The sequence below is a fragment of the Ceratotherium simum genome, chromosome 16 (assembly GCF_057802395.1).
Source record: "Ceratotherium simum simum isolate JZ-2026a chromosome 16, ASM5780239v1, whole genome shotgun sequence".
Taxonomy (NCBI): Eukaryota; Metazoa; Chordata; class Mammalia; order Perissodactyla; family Rhinocerotidae; genus Ceratotherium; species Ceratotherium simum.
Window position 1 is genome coordinate 19,902,611 of NC_141915.1, and position 21,091 is coordinate 19,923,701.

General features: G+C 43.9%; 1 protein-coding gene across 3 annotated transcripts in view; it reads right to left on the reverse strand.

Moving 5' to 3' along the window:
* Window positions 1-16,591: 16,591 nt before the first annotated feature.
* KSR1 (kinase suppressor of ras 1) overlaps window positions 16,592-21,091 on the reverse strand; it is a 148,835-nt gene continuing 144,335 nt past the window's right edge. For all 3 annotated transcript variants that reach the window (XM_014796380.2, XM_087440764.1, XM_087440765.1), the window contains one exon: window positions 16,592-19,817. In XM_014796380.2, coding sequence (XP_014651866.2) covers window positions 19,739-19,817 — 79 coding nt within the window. In that variant the 3' untranslated portion in view covers window positions 16,592-19,738. The remainder of the gene's footprint in view (window positions 19,818-21,091) is intronic.

A 21,091-nucleotide genomic window follows, 5' to 3' on the forward strand; every position in this document is an offset into this window, starting at 1 on the left:
CCTGATGTCTGGTGTAGGCACTCTAAATATAATTATTGGGCGCAAGTAAACTAAATACATATGAAAAAGATAAAAGTTTTTGAGTGAACTTTTTAATAATAATTATGTGTTATGGTATATGTACTTCAAAGAGCTTCAAAACCTTTGATAACTGAAAACCTTAGAGCTTTGCTAAATTAAGTTAAATGATTAAAATTTATTTAGTATCTAGGTCATTTCCACATAAGGTGAAATATTAGAATTAATTACTAAACATAGATTTATCTACCTTTGGCTTCTTATTTCAGAGAAATGAGTTACACAGTGACGAGGGAACTCATTTCACTGGACAAATACTTGTTCTTCTTTTTCAGAGAAAAAGCTGTTGGGTTTATTAATAAATATGTTTTGTGCCACACTGAGAAATTTTCTATGAGAAAGCACATGTTTCTAGACAGTTTATATACAAGGAAAATAAGATGTTGTTTTCAGTGAAGAGGTATAGGAATGGAAATATTTTTGTTTGTTTTGTTAGGAAAGATAAACTTGTCCTAAAGTACTAGGAAGGAAAGAAGGTATGGGACAAATTCTGAATACAAAAAGAAAGTAATAGAAGGTTTGTGGAAGAAAAACCCTGAAGAAAGAGTTTTGTGCATGGTAGAGTTGGCTAAGATTGACATGAATTTCATTAGATGCATAAGTTTAAATATCAAAAGTAAGCTGGTACAAAAATTAGCATTTGGTTTTCTTTCTCTTAAAATGATAATTTTCTAGGACTTTTAGTCTGCTGCAGATAAAGAGACTATGAAAATTTTTTTCCTCACCCTTGATTTCATCTTCAGAGACATTCATAGCAAGAACTCTGACATTCACTCCAGAATGCAGGTTTCCTTTTTCTTGTTGTTGCTGCTGAGGAAGATTGGCCCTGGGCTAACATCCGTGCAAATCTTCCACTACTTTATATGGGACACCGCCACAGCATGGTTTGATAAGCGGTGCATAAGTCCACGCCTGGGATCCGAACCTGTGAACCTCAGGCCCCCCAAGTGGAGCACACAAACTTAACCACTACACCACTGGGCCGGCCCCCTCAGAATTCAGGTTTATGGTGAACTTCAGATCCTAAAACTGAACTAGGTAGAAAATTACAGAACTCTAACAGAGAAACTGATGGCTTCATAAAACTGCTAACAAAAGAACAATTGAGGGGATTTTTAGAACTGACTAGATACTGTAGGAATTGGGTGCCTAACTTTTCACTCACTGCTCAGCCTTCCTATATGTTACTTAAGTCTAGCCTGTCTGATTTCATTGAATGGGCACCAGAAGGAGGAAAGGCTGTAAACACCTTAAAGTCCACCTTGGCTCAGGTACCAACTTTAGGACACCCTAATTTCAACTTGCCATTTTTTCTGTTTATACAAGATGATAAAGGAAATGCTCTGGGTGTATTAACTCAAGAACATGGTGATCAACATCAACCTATAGGATATTACAGTCAAAACTTAGACTCAGTAGCAAAAGGACTTCCGCCTTGTATGAGGGCTATTTCAGCAACAGCTCTCTTGCATAAGGCCACTGAAGAAATGGTGATGGGGTCCCTTTTAACTATCTATGTCCCACACTCAGTTGAATCTCTTGTAAATTCTCATCACACCCAGCATTACTCTGTAAGCCAATTAGCTTCTTATTGAAGTTCTGTTGCTTTCTGTACCTAATATTACCTTAGCCCAATGTAATAATCTTAACCCTGCAACTTTGCTTCCAGCACCACAGGAAAAAGATGACTATGACTGCATTTTAATAACAGAGTACCTTCTCGCTCCTAGGAATGACCTACAAGAAACTCCTATTGATAATGCTGATCTAGTTTGGTTTACAGATGTATCTTACTTGAAGGATGAGCAAGGACATTACCAGGCTGGATATGAAATAAAGTCCTCGGTGGACATAATTGAGAGTTCTTATTTACCAAAGATAAAGTCAGCACAGCAAGCTGAATCAACTTCTAAAGACCAGGTGGCAATATTTACACTGACGGCCACTATGCTTTTAGGGTAGCACACAGCTTTGGAATGCTATAGAAACATTAGGGGGTTTTAACCTCTTCAGGGCAGCCTATAAAAAATGGAAAACAGATTGCAAAATTATTAAATGCTATACTACTAACAAAACAATTGGCAATTATTAAAATACTGGGGCATTCCAAATCTGACACTTTGGAAGCTAAAGGAAATCAACTTGCTGATGCAGCTGCTAAGAAGACAGCTTTAAAAACTTAACCTGTTCAGCCTTGAGAATGCCCACTGCTCTCTGTTAACCCTGCTAACTGTCAAAGATTTCCTTCTGCAGGCTCAAGAAATTGCCACAGAAGAAGAGAAACAGAGATGGCCACAAAAAGGGGAAATTGTTGACCCCACCCCACAAACATAGTTTGGGTCCAGTAAAAAAGCCATAGTGCTTATTGGAGCACGATTGCCACTGCTCCAGCATATACGTGAATTAACCCACTGGGCACCTGAAAGATGATTTTGTGGGGAAAACAATACATTTGGAAACTTCCTCCCACAGTGGTTCATAAAGTCTATGCTCATTGTACTCTATGTCTTAAAGATTTTATTTATTTTATTTTTTCCCCCCAAAGCCCCAGTGGATAGTTGTGTGTCGTAGCTGCACATCCTTCTAGTTGCTGTATGTGGGACTCGGCCTCAGGATGAACGGAGAAGTGGTGCCTCGATGCGCACCCGGGATCCGAACCCGGGCCGCCAGCATCGCAGCGCGCGCACTTAACCACCAAGCCACAGGGCCGGCCCTGTACTCTATGTCTTAAATGTAGTACTGGGAAACTGCTTCAAGGGTCACAAAGTCACTTTCTCCTTCCTAAGGGACCCTTTACAGTTTGGCAGTTGGACATTGTTCAAATGTCACCATCTCAAGGATATAAATGTATCTTAATAATGATTTGTATGTTTTCACATTGGGTTGAGGCTTTCCTTGCAAAAGAGCAATGGCTTTAAGAGTAGGTAAATTGTTACTAGAAACAATAATTCCTGTTTGAGGAATTCCCATCGAGTTACACAGTGACCAGGGAACTCATTTAACTGGACAAATACTGAAATCTATTTGTGACATTTGGCCAATAATGCAGCACTTTCACTGTGCTCATCATCCCCACACCTCAGGATTGAAGGAAAGAACTAAAGGCACTATCAAAACTCAATTGGCAAAACTTTCAGAAGGATTTAATCTCTCATGACCAAAAGCTCTTCCACTGGTGCTCCTCAATCTTAGATCTACACCCTTTGGTAAACATCAGCTGTCTCTTTTGAAATAACAGGACAGCCTATGCAATTAGATGAAGGAATGTATGAACCAACTTAGCTCAAAGGAGATATCTTGCATTATTGTCAGGGTCTTATTAAGACACTAAAAAGAAATTAAAAATCAGTAGCAGATTCTTTTCGGAGTGAGCTCCCAGGAGACAAAGACCTTACAGATCATGGTCTACAACACAGAGATGCTGTTTATTGGAAGGACACCAACAAACCAAATTAAAGACTCTGCAGCCTTGTTGGAAAGGACCATACCAGGTGCTCTTAACCAATCCATGCCCTGTGATATTAAAAGGCATAAATTCATGGATTCACATATCTCATTTTAAAAAGGCCCCTCCTCCTGAATGAATTTCAACTCCTGTTACTGACACTCGGCTTTGACTGACTAAGACAAGTACCACCAAACCAGGACGGGAAGAAGCCAACATCTGTTGTAGACAGCTGTCTCAAGATCCTGGACCAGGCCTGTATTTCCAACCTTATATCTCCTCATTTAAACCCTTGTAATGCTTAAGCTGTATACCCATTTACAAAATCTTTTAATTAACTACCAGAATGTCATTTAAGGTTTTTCTGATGCTATGGTTGTTTATTCAATCCACATCTGAATGGCAGGGACTTCTTACAATGGGCTCATTCCTTTGCTTCACATAATAATCAGTCCAGTTGTCAGACATGCGGCCAACTTCCCCTTTCTAATACATCTAGGTTACCTTGGTGGGTTTCTCTCTTTCAAAGTACAGATTGGAAAGTTCTAAAACAATTTATTATGATAGAGAGGTCTAGTCCCAATGTTCATAGTTCATCTGATGTTACTAATTATGATCCTGAAACCTGGCCAATAGCCAATACTATTAATGGTACAGGACATGGTTTTTGCTTTTCTGTTGCTCAAACTATTCAACTATCCCAACAACTTGCCACTAAACAAAAGAAATTGGATTCTGCAACAGAACTATGGCAGGTTTCACACAAATCTGGGATGGATTTGTTTGGCTCCCTCCTAGTTATGGGTCTTTAAGTACATCAGCACCTTTATGCTGGGAACAGAAAAACCATTCCAAACAAGACTTACCTAACTGTACCCGAAACATGGGCGGGATACCCCTGAAGTCAGGTCAAAATACTATCATTCTTAAAGGAAGTGATTGGTTTGGAACAGACTTATCCCAAAAGCTAAGCATTTACTGGGTGGCACCCAATGGAACTCAGTGGTTATGTGGAACAAGTCTTTGGCCTTGGCTGCTGCCTAGATATCTAAAATGCACCTTGGGCTTCTCTTGGATCCAAGAAAGGATTCATCCTAAGTTAACAACTGCTGCCAATCTTCCTCTCCTTAAGGTCAGATGGACTCATTCATGGTTCCATCGGTATGACCACCTAGCAGCTATATATGTTCTCTTCATAGGATTAGAAGATGTCATGTCACATATAGAAGCCCTGATTAAATTAACTCAACAGGCCCTTAACCATAGCCAAACAGGAATAGCTTTATTGAATCCTGAGGTGTCCTTAATGAGAAAGGCTGTCCTTCAAAATAGAATGGCCTTAGAGATTCTAACTGCATCCCAAAGTGGTACACATGCTCTAATTCAAACCGAATGTTGTGTTTTTATACCTGATGAATATTCCAATGTATCATCTCTGTTAACACATGAAAAAGCAAGTGAGTGCCCTGAGCAATCCCTTACCAAGTCTCGATTTTTTTATTTGGCTCCCTTTTGGTATTGGTTCCCTTCTGTGATCCAGATTACAATTCTTATATTTGTTACTTCTTGGAATTCTTGTATTAATCATAATATTCAAGCTAATTACAGTTTACTCAATGTTGTAAGACTAATATACAAGCTAGAGTAATGATCGCTCAACAACTGGAGATGATTGATCATTCTTATAATTCTGAATGAGCTTCTTTTTCTCATAAGGATTATGCTTAAGACTTATTCTTCTGAACTGAACACTTTATTATCATTACTACTATATCTGCTTCATAGTTGTTAACTGTTATAAGTGATGCTTACAAAATCTTGTTGAAGCGCATGTACAACATTTGTGCGATAATCCAAAATTATTGACCTACGGAATGCTTCCCCCATCAGCGTTTACCTCTGTGGTAAATAAAGCTCACCAAGCTCTATTTCCCCCGCAACGTGGATAACTGGGTAAATCAATAAAACAAAATGCCAGCTCTGAGGGACATGTTGGACCCAGGGCAGGCAGCAACCACCCTGCCACCAAGGGACAACAACTTGATCATCAATACCTTCTATCAAAAGATTATTGGTCTTTTGGGGAAAAATGATGTAAATAATAAGAATAATAAGAAGTTTTCACAAATTGAGATATATGGGGAAGCCATTCTGGTTTGAATCTGATTTGGCCTAAAACCTGTTTTTCCCAGAGCAGCCTGATTTATGGCCCACCGGAGACGCATTGTACATCTGCTTCCAACATTTTCTCAAAGCAAAGAGTGCAGTCTTTCAAGATAGGGATGAATGTCTCCCTTTCTCTGACATCGATACCAGTACTTCTTTGAAGATAAGCTTGTCTTCCCAGAGAACCAAGGTCAAGTTGACCTGCTGGGTATGTGCTAAACTGAGGCAAAACACCTCTTTGTGACTTTGGGGAAAAAATTGTATTCCTGTCGTTCTTCATGTATGTTCTTTGTTCTGAAACAATATATAACCATGCTGTAAACCACACTTCCCCTCAGTGCTTTCTTCCCTGGGGAAGAGAACGCTTCTGGGCTAGTCCTCACATTAGGCAATAAATATCACTCTATCTTTCTTATCTATAGATTGGTCGTTGATTATTTGCATCCACACTTCTCCACAGACCTGCCTACAGCACCTGCCAGCACCGCCCCCAGGCCCCAACATATCCCAGGGTAGTTCCTCCCTCCTGTGTCAAAATCAGGAATCATCTACTCCTGCAGAGGCCATGGACCTGCTTGAGTGCAATAGCATGTAAATATCCAATTTCAGGGCACAGAGGTAACTAGGGAACTTTAGATGAGAAACAACGGGTCAAAGACAGAGCCATTGTCTGCCAAATGCTCCCTCTGCCTACTGCTTTCTGAGACAATCAGGAAGCTTAGATTAGAGGTAGGACAAAGGGACTCCCACCAGGACCTCAAACTGCCCTACTTAATCTTTAACTGAACCCACCTTCACTCAGGCCCTGGGGAAAGAGATTTCCATTGCTTCTGTTTAGCACTTCTTCAAAAGATAAAAATGGTCTATCAAGAAAGAAAAAAAAATCCAGCAGCCAGATGTCATATTAAAATTCATAGGGAAAACATGGCAAAGGTTACAGTCATAAAAAAACTCCTTTCTCCAAGTCTTCACAACTGGGGACCAGCTCCACAGGCTGGCACAGAAACAGAAAACAGACTAGACAAAATGGTGAGGGATCTTCCTTTGTCAAAATTGACTTTAGTGGCGCCATTTCAAAATAGGGTTGGAGCTGCCTTTCCAGAGAAACAGCCTCACTGTCATGAACCTTGGACTGGGCCAAACGTTTGGACTGAGGAAAAATTGCACTTGACGAGAGATTCTCACATATTGAGGTATATGGGGTAACTAGGTCAGTGGAACCTAGTGGGGGGATTCTTAAGAAAGAGAAACCTAGTGGGAATTTCCCAGGCCAGGGGAGCCTAGGGGGAAATTTTGGAGTGAATGGGGCAGGCTAATCTTTTTAATTTGGCTTACAATTGGAAAGAACTGTGTTTATAAAGTCTGAACAAGCTGCTTGATAGAGAAATGAGAGTCTGAACTTGTTCAGCTCCAAAGAGAAGGGACATTGGCTCCTCCCAGCTGAAAGCTGTTCTCAGGTGACTGAGAACCTAGTGGGAGTGTCTGAGGTTAATCCTCGAGACGTGCAGTGGTCCCATAGGGAACTCCACTATCATTCACATTAATTAATTAAAGGCTCGTTCAGGGAAAAAGTGCCTATGAGGGTTGGTCACCCACACGCTCCAAACCCCCACGGCGGTCTTAGACTGCCGGCAGGAGAAACTGAGGCACATAAGAGAGTGTTTACAACCTTTCTTTAGGGCATAACACTCACAAGCAGCACACTTCTGACCCCCTACACTGTCCTTAGATGTTGTTCAGACTTTATAGCAAAACAAAACTAAAAGAAAAGCGGGAAATAGAGCTTCTAAAAGCCCGACCAATTCCCAAATGGCCAGCCTCCCCTCTGAACTCTGGAGACTTGCACAAGTGCTTAACAAAAGGGGCATAAAACGGAAAGAAAGAAAAAAAAATGGGAAAAGACGTTTTTGCAGATGCAAACTGCTAACATTTTTCAAACAGAGGCTATAAAATCTTTGTTGCATCTGTCTGTTGTTTATGTGTGTCTATATGTAGGTTATATGTGTGTGATATTTTACCTCCGAGTGGTAAGGCTAAAATTAAGAGCTCTGTTTAACTGACTTAAAGTAAACATTTACAAAAATTATTTCTAAATGCAACTAACCCAAATGTCTTTCAAGTTAACATGATATGAAATAATCTTTGGTAAATGAAAGCTTGTGTAAGTTTGCTGGTTTGATTAAAATAGGCATGTCCTTAGTTATCAGCATTGGATATGATGCAGACCTGTAGCCTTTGTTCTACATTTATTGGTCAAATAAGCTGATGCTATATTTATTACAAAACTGGTGAACAAAAATAATAACTTAAAGTGATGGCTAATTTTGTCTAATGTCTCATGAAGTCTTGTAGGCAATCTAAAGAATTATTGGGAACAAGTAACTAAATAGATGTGAAAAAGATAAGTGTTGAGTGAACTTTTTAACAATAATTATGTGTTGTGGTGTATGTACTTGAAATAGCTTCCAAAATCTCTTTGGTAATATGAAACTTTGAAGTTTTGCTACGTTAATTTATTTTTTTTCAAGTAAATCTTTTTTTTTTAATTTTTTGTTTATTGCAGTAACATTGGTTTATAACATTGTATAAATTTCAGGTGTACGTCATTATACTTCTATTTCTGCATAGATTACATCATGTTCACCACCCAAATACTAATTACAATCCATCACCACACACATGTGCTGAATTATCCCTTTCACCCTCCTCCCTCCCCCCTTACTAGGTTAATTTAAATGATAAAAATTCATTAAACATCTAGATCATCTCTAAATAAGATAAAATATTAGACATTAATTATTAAATATGTTTATCTACTCTTGAGTTTTTTTTTTTCCCCCCAAAGCCCCAGTAGATAGTTGTATGTCATAGTTGCACATCCTTCTAGTTGCTTAGTTGCTGTATGTGGGATGCGGCCTCAGCATGGCTGGAGAAGCGGTGCGTTGGTGCGAGCCCGGGATCCGAACCCCGGGCCGCCAGCATCAGAGCGCACGCACTTAACTGCTAAGCCATGGGGCCGGACCCTTGACTTCTTATTAAAGAAAAACTAAAAGGTGTTTAGGTCTATTAGTAAACAAGTCTTGTATTTTATTAGAAGATTGTACTATGAAGTAATATGTTTTTAGAAATTATAAAAGGTATTTGTAAATTTTCCAAGCCACAAAATGCTAATGTAAAAGACAGCTTACAATTGCTTACTTAGTTTTTACTTCAAAATTAATGTTTCTAAGGGTTAAAATTGTAATATGTGATTAAGGTTACCAGAAATTAATAAGGAAAATATGTTTGCATTCAGGCAAAGTAAGATATGTTTTTAGTAAAGAAGGTATAAAGAATGGAAATGTTTTTGTTTGTTTTGTTAAGAAAGATAAATTTGTCCCAAAGCAGTTGGAGGGAAAAAAAAAAAGAAAGAAAGGCATGGGACAAATTCTGAATGTAAAAAAAGGTTATAGAAGGTTTGTGAAAGTGAAATTCTGGGAAAAAAAAGAGTTTTGTATGTGGTCAAATTGGCTAAGATTGAAATGAATCTAATTAAGTAAATAAGTTTTAATGTCAAAAGTAAGCTGGTGCAAAATTAGAATTTGGTTTTTTTCTCTCTGAAATGGATAATTTTCTTGAACTTGATAAAGAGGTTATAAAAGGTTTTTCTTTACCTTCCAGTGTCTACCTAAAAGATAAAAAAATTATATTAAGATAATTTCCTATGTTCAAAAAGACTGAGGTCTCTCTATTAAGGTTTTGTTTTTGTTTTTGTTTTTTTGACTGTTTTAATGCTCTGTTTGCCCTTGACTGTTTCTGTTGTCACTTTGTTTGAATGGATAACTAAGCATTGTTTCACTGTGACAAGATCAGCAACCCCTTGACCTTGTCTGACTAAATGTTTTTAAACCTTTTGATATTTTTGACAAGCTCCCCAAAATTCATATCCTAAATAAAGTCTTTCTTTTGACTTTTTCCTTTGAGAATTTTCAAAGGGCCCTGGGATTTCTCAAAGAAATTTATTCTCTCTTGCTATAAAGAGGGAGATACTCAACTAATTAGGCTTGTTTGGTATGCTAAATTGCATGGGAAGCATTGTCAAGTAAATGATAAACCTTCTTAGGTTATATTGCATAGGTAAACATTATTCACTATTTTAACCCTGCTACCTTGTTTCCAACATCACAAGAGGAAAGACCACAACTGCATTCTATTTAATTTGGTTTACAGATGGGTCTTACTTAAATGATAAGCAAGACATTATCAAGCTGGATATGCCATCCAGTCTGGAGAATGCCTGCTACTTTGTATTAACTCTGCTAACCCAGTAAAAGATTTCCTTCTATAGGCTCAAGAAATATCCACAGAAGAAGAGAAACAGACATGGCAATCAAAAGGGGGAATTTTTGAGACCCCTCAGAGATGTGGTTTGGACTCAATAAGAAACCCATAGTACCTATTGGAGCACAGTTGCCACTGCTCCAGGATATACACCAAATAACCCACTGGGTACCTGAAAAGATGATTTTATGGGGAAAACAATACTTTTGGAAACTTTCTCCTACAGTGGCCCATAAAGCCTACACTCGTTGTGTTATATACCCAAAATATAATCTAGGGAAACTATTTCTTGAGTCACAAGGCCACTTTCCCTTTCCTAAGGGACTCTTTGAGGTATGGCAATTGGACTTTGTCCAAATGTCATCATCGTAAGGATATAAATATATCTTATAATGATCTGTGTGTTTTCATATTGGGTTAAGGCCTTTCCTTGCAGAACAGCAATGGCTTTAGACAAATTATTATTGGAGAGAATAATTTCTGTTTGGGGAATTCCTACTGAGTTCTATAGTGACTGGGGAACTCATTTCACCAGACAAATAATTAAATATATTTGTAATATTTGGCCAATAATGCAGCATTTCCACTGCGCTTACCATCCCCAATACTCAGGATTGATGTAAAGAACTAATGGCACAATCAAAACTCAATTGGCAAAGCTTTCAGTGGCATTTAATCTCTCACGGCCAAAAGATCTTCCGCTAGTGCTCCTTAATCTTAGATCTACACCCTTTGGTAAACATCAGCTGTCTCCTTCCGAGATAATAACTGGACAATTAGACAAAGAAATGTATGAACCAACTTTGCTTAAAGGAAATATCTTAATTATAGTCAAGGTCTTATTGAGGCACTTAAAAAAATAAAAATTATGAGAGGTTGATAGCCGATTCTTTTCACAGAGAGCTCCCAGACCTTAAGGATCATGGACTATAGGCTGGAGAATTTGTTCATCAGAAGAGGCATCAAATAAAAGACTCTTTGCAGCCCTGTTGAAAAGGACCATACCAGGTACTTTTATTCATGCGCTGCAGAATCAAAAGGCATAGACGCGTGGATTCACATTTCTTCTTTTAAAAAGAGGCTTTTCCACCTGAGTGGGTTTCAGTTCCTATTTCTGACACCTGACTTCAACTGACCAATGCAAATATCTCCAAACCAGGATGAGAAGAAGACGGCATCTGCTGTAGACAGCTGTCCCAAAACTCCGGACCAGGCCTGTATTCCCAACCTTAAATCTCCTCATTTAAACCTTTGTTATGCTTAAACTGTATGCCTATTTTATAATTGTTCCATTTAAGGTTTTCAGAATACTATCATACTTAAAAAAAAGTGATTGATTTGGAACAGACTGGTCTTGAAGGCCAGGCATTTATCAGGTGGCTCCTAATGGAACTCAGTGGTTATGTGGAACAAACTGGCCTTGGCTACTGCCTAGATGGCTAAAACACCGCACCCTGAGCTTCCCGTGGATTCAGGGAAGGATTCACTGGCTAACATCTGTTGCCAATCTCTCTCTCTTTAAGGCCAGATGGGCTCATTCAGTGTTCCACTGGTATGACCACCAAGCAGCTAGCTATATTTGTTCCTTCTTTGGGGCTAGAGGATGTCGTATCCCATACAGAAGCCCTTAATAATTGCCAAGCTGGAATTAGTCTTTTCAAATACTAAAATGTCTTTAATGAGGAAGGCTATCCTTCAAAATAGAGTGGCCTTAGATATTCTTACAGCATCACAAGGTGGTACATATATATCATTCAAACGGAATGATGTGTTTTTATACCTGATGAGTCTTCCAATGTGTCATCTCTGAACGCCTTGAACAATCCTCTACCTGATCTTGATTTGTTTCGCTGGCTCCCTTCTGGTATTGGCTTCCATTTGAGACCCAATTGCAATTCCTATTTCTATTACTCCTTGGAAATTCTTGTATTGGTCATAATATTCAAACTAATTACTGTTTTCTTTACTCAGTGTTATAAGACTGGCATGCAGAATAGAGTAATGATTGCTCAGCAATGTGAGATGGTCGATTGATCTTACAACCCTGGGCGAATCTCCTTTTCTTATTAAGGCTATGCCTAAAAATTTATTTTTCAGCTAATCATTTCGAGTAATGTATTCCCTGTTCTATAATTGTTATAAACAATGTAACTATAGGAAGTCATGTAAAAGCACATGTGCAATGTTTGCGCAATTATCTAAAAATAATTGACAAATTACATAACCTATGAAACACTTCCCCTGTTAATATATACCTCTATGCTTGTCCACTATATCTGACTATTTCCCCCCAACATGGAGAACTGGGCAAATCAATGAAATAAAAGCCTAGCACCAAGGAACATGATGGACCCAGAGCAGGCAGCAACCACCCTGGCACTGAGGGACAATATTTTGATCAGCAATGCTTTCTATTGAAAGATTATTGATCAAAAGGGGGAAATGACAAGAGATTCTCATATATTTAGGTACATGGGGTAACTATTCAGGTTCAAAACTGATTTGGCTTAAACTAAAATGCCTGACTTATGGCCTACCAAACATACATTGTACAGCTTCTTAACCATTAAAGTAAAGAGTAAGTAAAGAGTGAAGGCTGAGTGTCCTGAGAGCAGAGGAGGGGCCCTGTTACAGATGGGGACGTGCAGGACAACATGGAGGCCGACAGAAGCCCAGGGAAGCAACGTTGGCAAAGCAGGTTTCACTCCAGACCATGGCACCTGAGCGCAGATACCAGCCAGCTCCTCCGCACAAACCCGAGACAGTACTAAAACCAGTAAACAGCCATTAAAGATTAGGTAGCTAGTAACTAAAGTTTTTTTTCTTTTTTCAACTACTGATTACAGGTTTTAGTTGTTCCCCTGCCCACTGTTAACTGTGCTGCTTAGGCAATATGTTCTCTGACTCCCACTAGGTTCCTAGAGACAACATCTCCCTGGCGCCTTGATCACCATGGTAATGGGTGTTTGAACTGTTTTTCAGGAATTAGGACCCCCTTGTCTAGTTCAGGCCAGTTGAGACCCCACTAACCCATCAACTGGGCTCACACAGATGCCTGATAAGTGACCTTTTGACGTCAAGAGGCTAAAAACTCCACCCTTACATAATGTTAACGCCACTATTTGTGAACATGCATTCTATGAAGAGGTATGAACTCTGACTAGGCTTGCGCAGATCATCAATTACCTCACCTCTCCTCACCTCCAATCATCTCCACATTTCAGACCACCTTGCTCTCTACCCCATAAATAGCCCTGAGTCCCCATTTTTGAGGAAGCAGATTTGAGACTCATTCTCCCGCTTCCTGGCTTGGCTGCCTTGTGACTAAATCTTCTCTCTGCTGCAATCTCATCCTCTTGGTGATTGGCTTTCTGGGCGATGGGCAAAAACGAACCTGAGTTGGTAACAGTACTTCTGACTTTTGGAGATCATCTGTGAGCACAGGCCAATCAACCTCTTTAAACTTCAGTGTCCTCAGCTGGAAATGGAGAGAATTCCTGTGGCATGGGGCTCTTGAAAGGACAGGATGGGATAGTGCAGGTCGAGTAAATTTGAGAAGCCCTATGCAAATGCTGGTCCCCGTGGTTCCCTCTTGCACGTTTCCTAGAGATCTTGGGCGGGTCTGAAGTACGGAAGAGAGAGCACGCTGGGAGGAGGGAGCTTTACTAGGTAGGTGGATTAGAGGATCACCCCTCACTCCAGCTATCCCCTGTGCCTCAGGGCTTGTGCTCGCCTGGTGGGCTCCTGACCCTCGCCCCTCCCTCCTTCTCTCCTGGGATGACCCCTTGGAGCCCAGGCAAGGTCTAGGCCTCTTGAGAATGACCGTGGAATGGTTAAAAGTCATGAAGCCACTGTGTACAGAGTGCTCAGGCTCCAGAAATCTTATGAAGAAATCTGGTGGTGAGGGAGAGAGGAAAGAAGGGAGGAAGGGAGGGGCTCTTCACCTTGCTTAGAGGAGGAGGAGACAGAACAGAGCACAGCTGAAGAGAGGGAGCAGCAGGAGGGCAGAGTCTGACCAGGTAGGGCAGCCAGGATGGAAACACCAACTGCTCGCCCTTGGTCTTTCTGGGCCTGGATATATGCATGGAGGATATGGGGGGGTGGGGGGAGGTGGAGACCTGCTAGGGGCAGCAGGTAGGCCAGTTAAGGGGTGTAGCGGTTAAGTAGATGATCTCAATGAAAAGCGGTTCTCAGGTCTGGGGCAGTGTCCATCCATAGGGGACCAGTTACATAAACTATAGACTATGTATACCGTGTGCTATTGTGCAGCTATTAGAAAGACTAAATTAGATCTACATGTGATATATTGATAAATAAGTTTCAGGAAAAAATACGATATACATGACTCATATCTAATATGTCATATATATCATATATGTGATGTAGTTGTTTAATGAAACAACCACAAACCCAAAGCCACGTTTATATGCAGCAGAGAGAGAAGGGGAATTAAAATTTCCAAGTTTAACACTGCTTATCTCAGGACAGGAATTAGAAGAAGGTACATGTGTGTGGGAGGGTGGGGAAGTGAAGGTTATTAACATTTTTCCTGTCATTTCAGTAATGTTTGACATTTCAATGGACCTGAATGATTATTCTAATATAAAAACATCTAGTAAAGGGGCCGGCCCCGTGGCTTAGTGGTTAAGCACACACGCTCCGCTACTGGTGGCCCGGGGTTCGGATCCCGGGTGCGCACCGACGCACTGCTTCTGTCTTATGATCAGCACAATGTCCAGAATTGTCTCAATACTTGCTTGCTATTTTTATTACCAAATAATATAATTTTAGTGTTGGCCAACTACAATAGACCCAAAAACGTAAGAGTGGCTCAAATCCAGTAGTTTTCTTTTTGCTCAGGCATCAGTCCCAGGCAGGTATGGCAGGTTGGCAGGGCAGCCTCCTCCACAGTCATTCTGACACCCAGACTGACGAGCGGCTGCCATCCTCAACAGGTGGCTTCCCAAGCCGCCCTGGGAGGGTCTCCACCCTGGCCACCCAAAGGGGAAAGAGGACAGACATGCTTGTGGGAGGCTTTTAGGGGCTGGACACCCACTTTCCATTGGGTAAGACTCAGTCCCATGCTCTCACCTGACTGCAAGGGAGGCTGGGAAACAGGTCTACCTGTTTCCAAGAACAGAAGCAAGAAAACACATGGGCTTTGGCAGGAGTTGGCAGTCTCTGCCAGTTACTCCTATCAATCTCACGCACTCCCACAGCTTCAGATATGCTGCTAATTGTCAAGTCCACCAGCCCAGCCCGGTCTCCCGGGCTCCATCCCCTGCATCCCTCTGCCCACATAGATGTCACCTGGATGCTCCCTAAGCATGACCCCTCCCCTGCTCCTTGTCCATAGGCACACCTTCTCAGTGAATGACTCCATCACCCACAAAGGCAGACGTCTGGGGAACTATCCTGGATGCTCACCTCTCCCTCACAGCCACTCAAAGCTCTGCTCATCGTCCTTTCTGCTTCTACTTTTGCCCTGACCCAATCCATCCTATATCTAAAACATAAATCTGATTATGGTCCTCCCAGGGCTGCCTTGTTAAAGCCTAAACTCCTTGGCTTGGCACCTACAGGATCCTCTCCAGATTCATTTCACTTCCTAGGTTCCATTTTACAACAGCTGAAATCCACATGGTTTCTCAAGCACACCATGTGTTCCCAGACCTCTGAGCTTTTGCATATGCTGTTCCTGCAGGGTAGAATGCCCTCCTCTTACTCATATGCACCATATTACTCACCCTTCAAGTCACTTCCAAGGCCACCTCCTCCATGAAGCCTGCCAGGCAGACTGAGGGATCCCTTCTTTGGGCTACTCACTGGCTCACGGCTGAAGGCAAGTGACACTACCTTTTCTTCTGTGTCCTAACACTTAGCATCATCTTTTGAACACAGCAGGTGCTCAACAAATGTCCGATGGGTAAGTTCCCTGACTTCTGATGAGGGAGGTCCTGGAGTCAAAGCCATAACCGGAGTTCTGGACTAGCGACTCACCAGCTATGTGATCTTGGGTGAATACCTGAACCTCTCCGTGCCTCAGTTTCCTCAACTGAAGCATCACAATTCCTACCTCATGGGGTTGTTGTGGATTAGATTAGGGTGAGATATAGAAAGCACCTCCCTGGCTCAGAGTAGGGACCCACAAATGTTGGTTCCCCTTCTCTTCTATCTGTTCTGCTTACCCCAAGCTTCAAAGTACCTCTCTCTATATAACTGGCAAGGAGAGGCTCCTAGAAAAAAGATTTAGATAAACGACCATCCCACCTCCCCCTAAGGCTTCCAGAAGGCAAAGGCTCCTCCAGGTCTGGGTCTGCTCACAGGCTCTGTTACTGGTGGGGGGTGGATGACCCTCCTCTGTGCATCATGGGCCTTTGATGCTGTTCCTTCTCCATTCCTCTATTTAAGAATACCTGCCTTAGAGGTCCATGAGTAACTTCTTTCTTTGGAAAGAGCTCCTTAACCCACAGAGAGGGTCCAAACATCCCCGATCCCTCCATTCCTGTCCTCCCATGTCATCCATCCAAGCGGTCCCCCAAATTCATCTGGATCTGACCCAAGCAGACACGAGCCCTGGGACACCTTGGTACAACTTTATTCACAAACTCCAGCCACCCAGGCTTGGCTCGGCACAAAGGGTGTGTTCTTGCCAGGGGCAAAAAAACCCGGATATAGCACATTCGTTAATACTAACCATTTTAATTTAAATTAATAGCATTTCTGGAAGACAAATGCAGTTGATAGAAAATATAAAAACTTTTACTGTACAAATTTTACATCACATTCAAAAACAGCAAGTGTGTGCCTCGTGGCCGCAGAAGACGCTGGGTTTGCACACACTGATGAAATCCTAACATTGCAGCATCGCACGAGCTCCCTAATTGGCTTCACATTTATGTCTCTGCCCGCCCCCCAAATCAATACAGACCACCACCACAGGCATACAGGGCTCGCCCTCCCCCTCTGATCACAAGAAATGCCATGGGAGGGCAAAGGGATTCCAGGGCCCAGCACCCATCTTTGATTTGGTGACATGGAGAGGTCAACTTTGCAAAACGTTGCTCACGACTAACCAGGACGTTGCTAGGACGTGAGACCTTGAGTTGGATGGAGACCCAGGAGGCTGTGGCTCGGGTGGCCCCAGGCAGCAGGGACATATACTTTGAGCTTTGGAGGTGAGGCTGGGAACTAGAGGGCCCTGAAGGGCCAAGGCTTGGGCTCCACTCTCAGGCCCCAGTGGGGACCTCTGTAGCCCCCAGAGCTCTCACCAAGGAGGCCCTCCCAGCTTCTCCATCCCCTTCACAGTTGGCGTGAGGGCTGAATTCACAGTATCTGCCGTCCCTCATGTGTTTCTAGAGCAGACGGGGAGAGCACATGGCAGGCAAGCATGTTCTAACCTCAATTCACAGTCACTTAGAGAGAGGGAGAAGGGGACCAGGTGGGGGGCTTCCCTCGGGTGTTTCTCTTAAATGACAGGCAGTGCAGAGGCTCAGGGCGAGAGTCGGGAGGGTGTCCCCCAGTCCTTCAGCTCCATCCTTGGGGTTCCTGGCAGATATCAGGTCTCTCCCATTAGAACGTCAGTTCCTTAAGGGTGGGGACTGCGACTGCTCCTGTCCCCAGGACACCATAGGTGTTTGATGAAAGCTTCTGGAATTGACCAGTGGGTGACACTCATGAGAAAAAACAAAACCCAGGTGACTTTCCGTGGGCTGTGAGTTGGGGCCAGGGAGGAGTTGAGCCTGACTTGCTTGGCTGTCGTCCAACCCCTGGGTTCGCCCGCATGTCCATAGGTTCAGAGGGGAAAGGTGAGGGGCCCCGAGACGCACAAGGTGCGACCTCTGGGAAGGCGCGGGCATGCGGGAAGGAGCCTGACTTAGCCAGAGGTGACGGTCACACACCACGTGGCTTTGGGTCGGGGAGATCCGTAGAGGGCTTGGGGGGAGGCCAAGGGGATGATGGGGCAAAACGGTCCCAGAGAGGAGAAAAAATCCGGCTAGTTTACAGCCCCTGCTGTCCCCCTACACCCTGAATGCAAAGGGTTAAGGTGCTGATGGGCAGCAGGAGGCCTGGGTCCCTTGCACTGCAAGCTCTCTCTCCAAGTAGGAGTCTGCCAAGGGGCCCCTGGCCCGGAGACCAGAAGGCAGTCCCACAGCTTCCAGGCAGAGTGGCCCGTTTTATATGATGTTTTGGCCAGACTCCAGGGAAGGCCCTGAAGATTGGGGACTTCGCTAGGTGGGTCGAACTGAAAGGGGTGGGAAGGCCACATGCCTCCCCATCTTAGCTCAGAGCGTGGACACAGGTTCTGGGTCTGAATCCAACCATATCTCCACTTGCATCACCCTTTGTCATTTCTGGTTTTGCAGCCTAACATGACATAACGTCCACTGAAGGGCTTCTTTGCCATTTGGAACTTTTTAGGTGACAGCTTCTAATGAAGATAGATAGGCAGAATGCAACACTCTCACATCACGGGCTTTCCCGGTCTGGCCCCTCCTGGTGCAAATGTACACAAGTAGGAGGCCTGACTCGAGGCTTGGGGAGGCTCTGAAGATCGGGGGGGCTTGCTAGCTGGGTCTAAATGAAAGGGGTGCGGGGCCCCTGCCTCCCATCTCAGCTAACAGCTCTGAACACGGACAGTAGTGGAGTCAGGAGTGGGCTAAGGGGTTTCAACAGGACGGAGGAGTGGAAGAGGTGGGCAGTTCCAGAACGTTGGCATGACTGATGATGGGTTTCTCCAGTGCCAGGTCATCCTGTGGCTGGGAGGGTGGGCTCAGGGACCAGCTGTGCCTGCTGCTTCTCCCTCCCCCCACCTCCCTTGTTCTCACCAACCAAGCATTCATAGTATGCGCAGCTGCTGGGATAGGCCCTTAGCTCTGGGGTCAAATGTCAGTCAGGGACTGGGATGTGTTTAAAAAGCCAAGGCCCTGAGTCCCATCTCCTTGGTGTCTTCCTGGGGGCTTCACAAAAGAAACATCTCTACAGGTAGCGGAAACCCTGGCTAGGAACCACTGGGTCAGTCCGGACGCTATTTTGGATTTCATCTGTCTCTACTTTTGTAGCAGGTATGGGCTGGATTACAGGGGTCAGAGGTGAACTCAAGCACGAACTCCTGACCCTCATAATCCAGCTCTGTTCCCAGCCAGGGTTTCCTCTGCAAGAGGAGGAAAGGACAGTGTCCTTTGACAGGACAAGGGGAGAACTCTACAGAGGGAAATTCCCCACTAATGGGGTTTAGGGCCAAAGCAGAGGCTGGGTCAAACCTTGTAGCACCCCCATCCTCCCCGAGAGCAGCCAGTTATGATGCTTTTCTTCCTTCAGGCCCAGTGTGGGCTCCTCACTGCCTACAGGGTCCTCCAGAAGGGACGGCCACTTCTGCCATCCCGGCCGACGGTGCCAGTGCGCCTCAGCGCAGACTGTTTTTATTATTACCTATTGTAAAACATCGAGTTCACGCCACAGAAACATACATGTAAACATTTGCTGCCTGTCAGGACAGGGCTGGTTGTTGGTGATGTCACTTTAAGAAACAGCAGGTACAGCTCCACCTCCGGGACCCATTCAGTCTGGAAGAGTCTGAATCGAGGACTCCTGCTCCCGGTTTGCAGCACTTAGGAGGGGGTGGCTGACGTTTCGAAGAGTGTTGGCTTTTTTTTTTTCTTTTTTGTCGTAGTGGTTTTTGGATGTTTTAGAAACACATTTAAGAAAGAACGAAATCGGCAGATCTGGCTACATCTTTGGATTACTGGACTCCAGGACTCCCAAGCCAAACCTTTCAAACCGGGGTACAACTTTGCTGCTGTTAATGCTGCAAAGAGGAACAAAAACAAGGGTTATAGCCCTGCTGGTCTTGAGCAGAATTAGGGTAACGTTAGCTAAGGAGTAGGCCAGGTCCAGCAGCTCAGCAGAGGACCCGGTCCCACCAAGAAGTGAGAATGATTGCACAGCTGACAGCCTGGGCAGAGCTGCTCCTGGTCATACTTAGACAGGAGGGGCCTAAAGCTTAGTGTGGCCAAGGCTTAGCTGCCCCCCCACCGCAGGGCAGTGGCTTGCTCATCTCAGAATCCCCAGCACCCCAGAATGCCCAGTAACTACTGTGGGCTCATCTAACCTGCTTTCTCATTTACAGCCCAGTTAAGGTCTTGCTCCAAGTGGAATTGGGAGAGAAGAGAAACCTGCCCCCAGTACCAAGAGTGACATCACAGGCTCCTTTTAGAAATGGTCCCCAAATGTTGGGGTCCATCAGAGCATTCTGGAAGCAGGCTGAAATGCAGATTCCCAGAGCCTGCCTCCAGAGACCCAGACTCAATTCTTGGGGGCCCCAGGAATCTGCATTTGGTAAGCAGTGTGGTGACTTTGCGTGTGGCCTGTCAGCTACACTCTTGATGAACTCTGACTTGGGGTCTGGTACTTTCTGTCTGCACTGGGCAGCTCTAAAGGGAGTAATCTGCGGGGGGAGGGGGCTGACACTTTGTTTTCATCAGTGAAGTCGTCTGGAGACAGGCCGCCCTCTGCTTTAGGACAACTTTCCTGAGCGTGCCGCTGAGGACACAGCCCTTCCAAGCTGGTGTCTTTCATGGCAACAGGACTTTTGGTGTCCACCCCCCCAACCCTCCAGAGGGAACTGGCCCTGGGCAGCTCTGAAATCATTCCACTCCTTGTGGGACAAGATCCCCGCGAGTTAACAGCCAAGCAGCCCTCCCCCATACTGTGGACACAGCCAGCAGGAGGCCGGTGTGCTCAGGGGGGATATACCTCACTGAGGTGTTAGTAGGGAGACAGGACTACCCAAACAGAAATGATACCACCCCACAGGAGGAGAGCTAGAGAGAATGAAGTCACGCCCAGGGAGGCGGTTCTGGGGGAGGTCCATTAGAGGGATCCTCCCTGGAGAGCAGTTACAGGCACACGCAGGCCGTGGAGAGGGGAGGGGCCATTTTAAAAACAAAGCAAAAGAAGTCTCAGGAGAGAAGACTGGAGCGGCAGAGATGGCGTCCCCTGGGTTAGTGCCCGCATCTCAGTTTGCGTCTGAGCAGAAGTCACGGTGCCATTTGTTGATTAGGAGGAAGAAAGCCCCAGGGG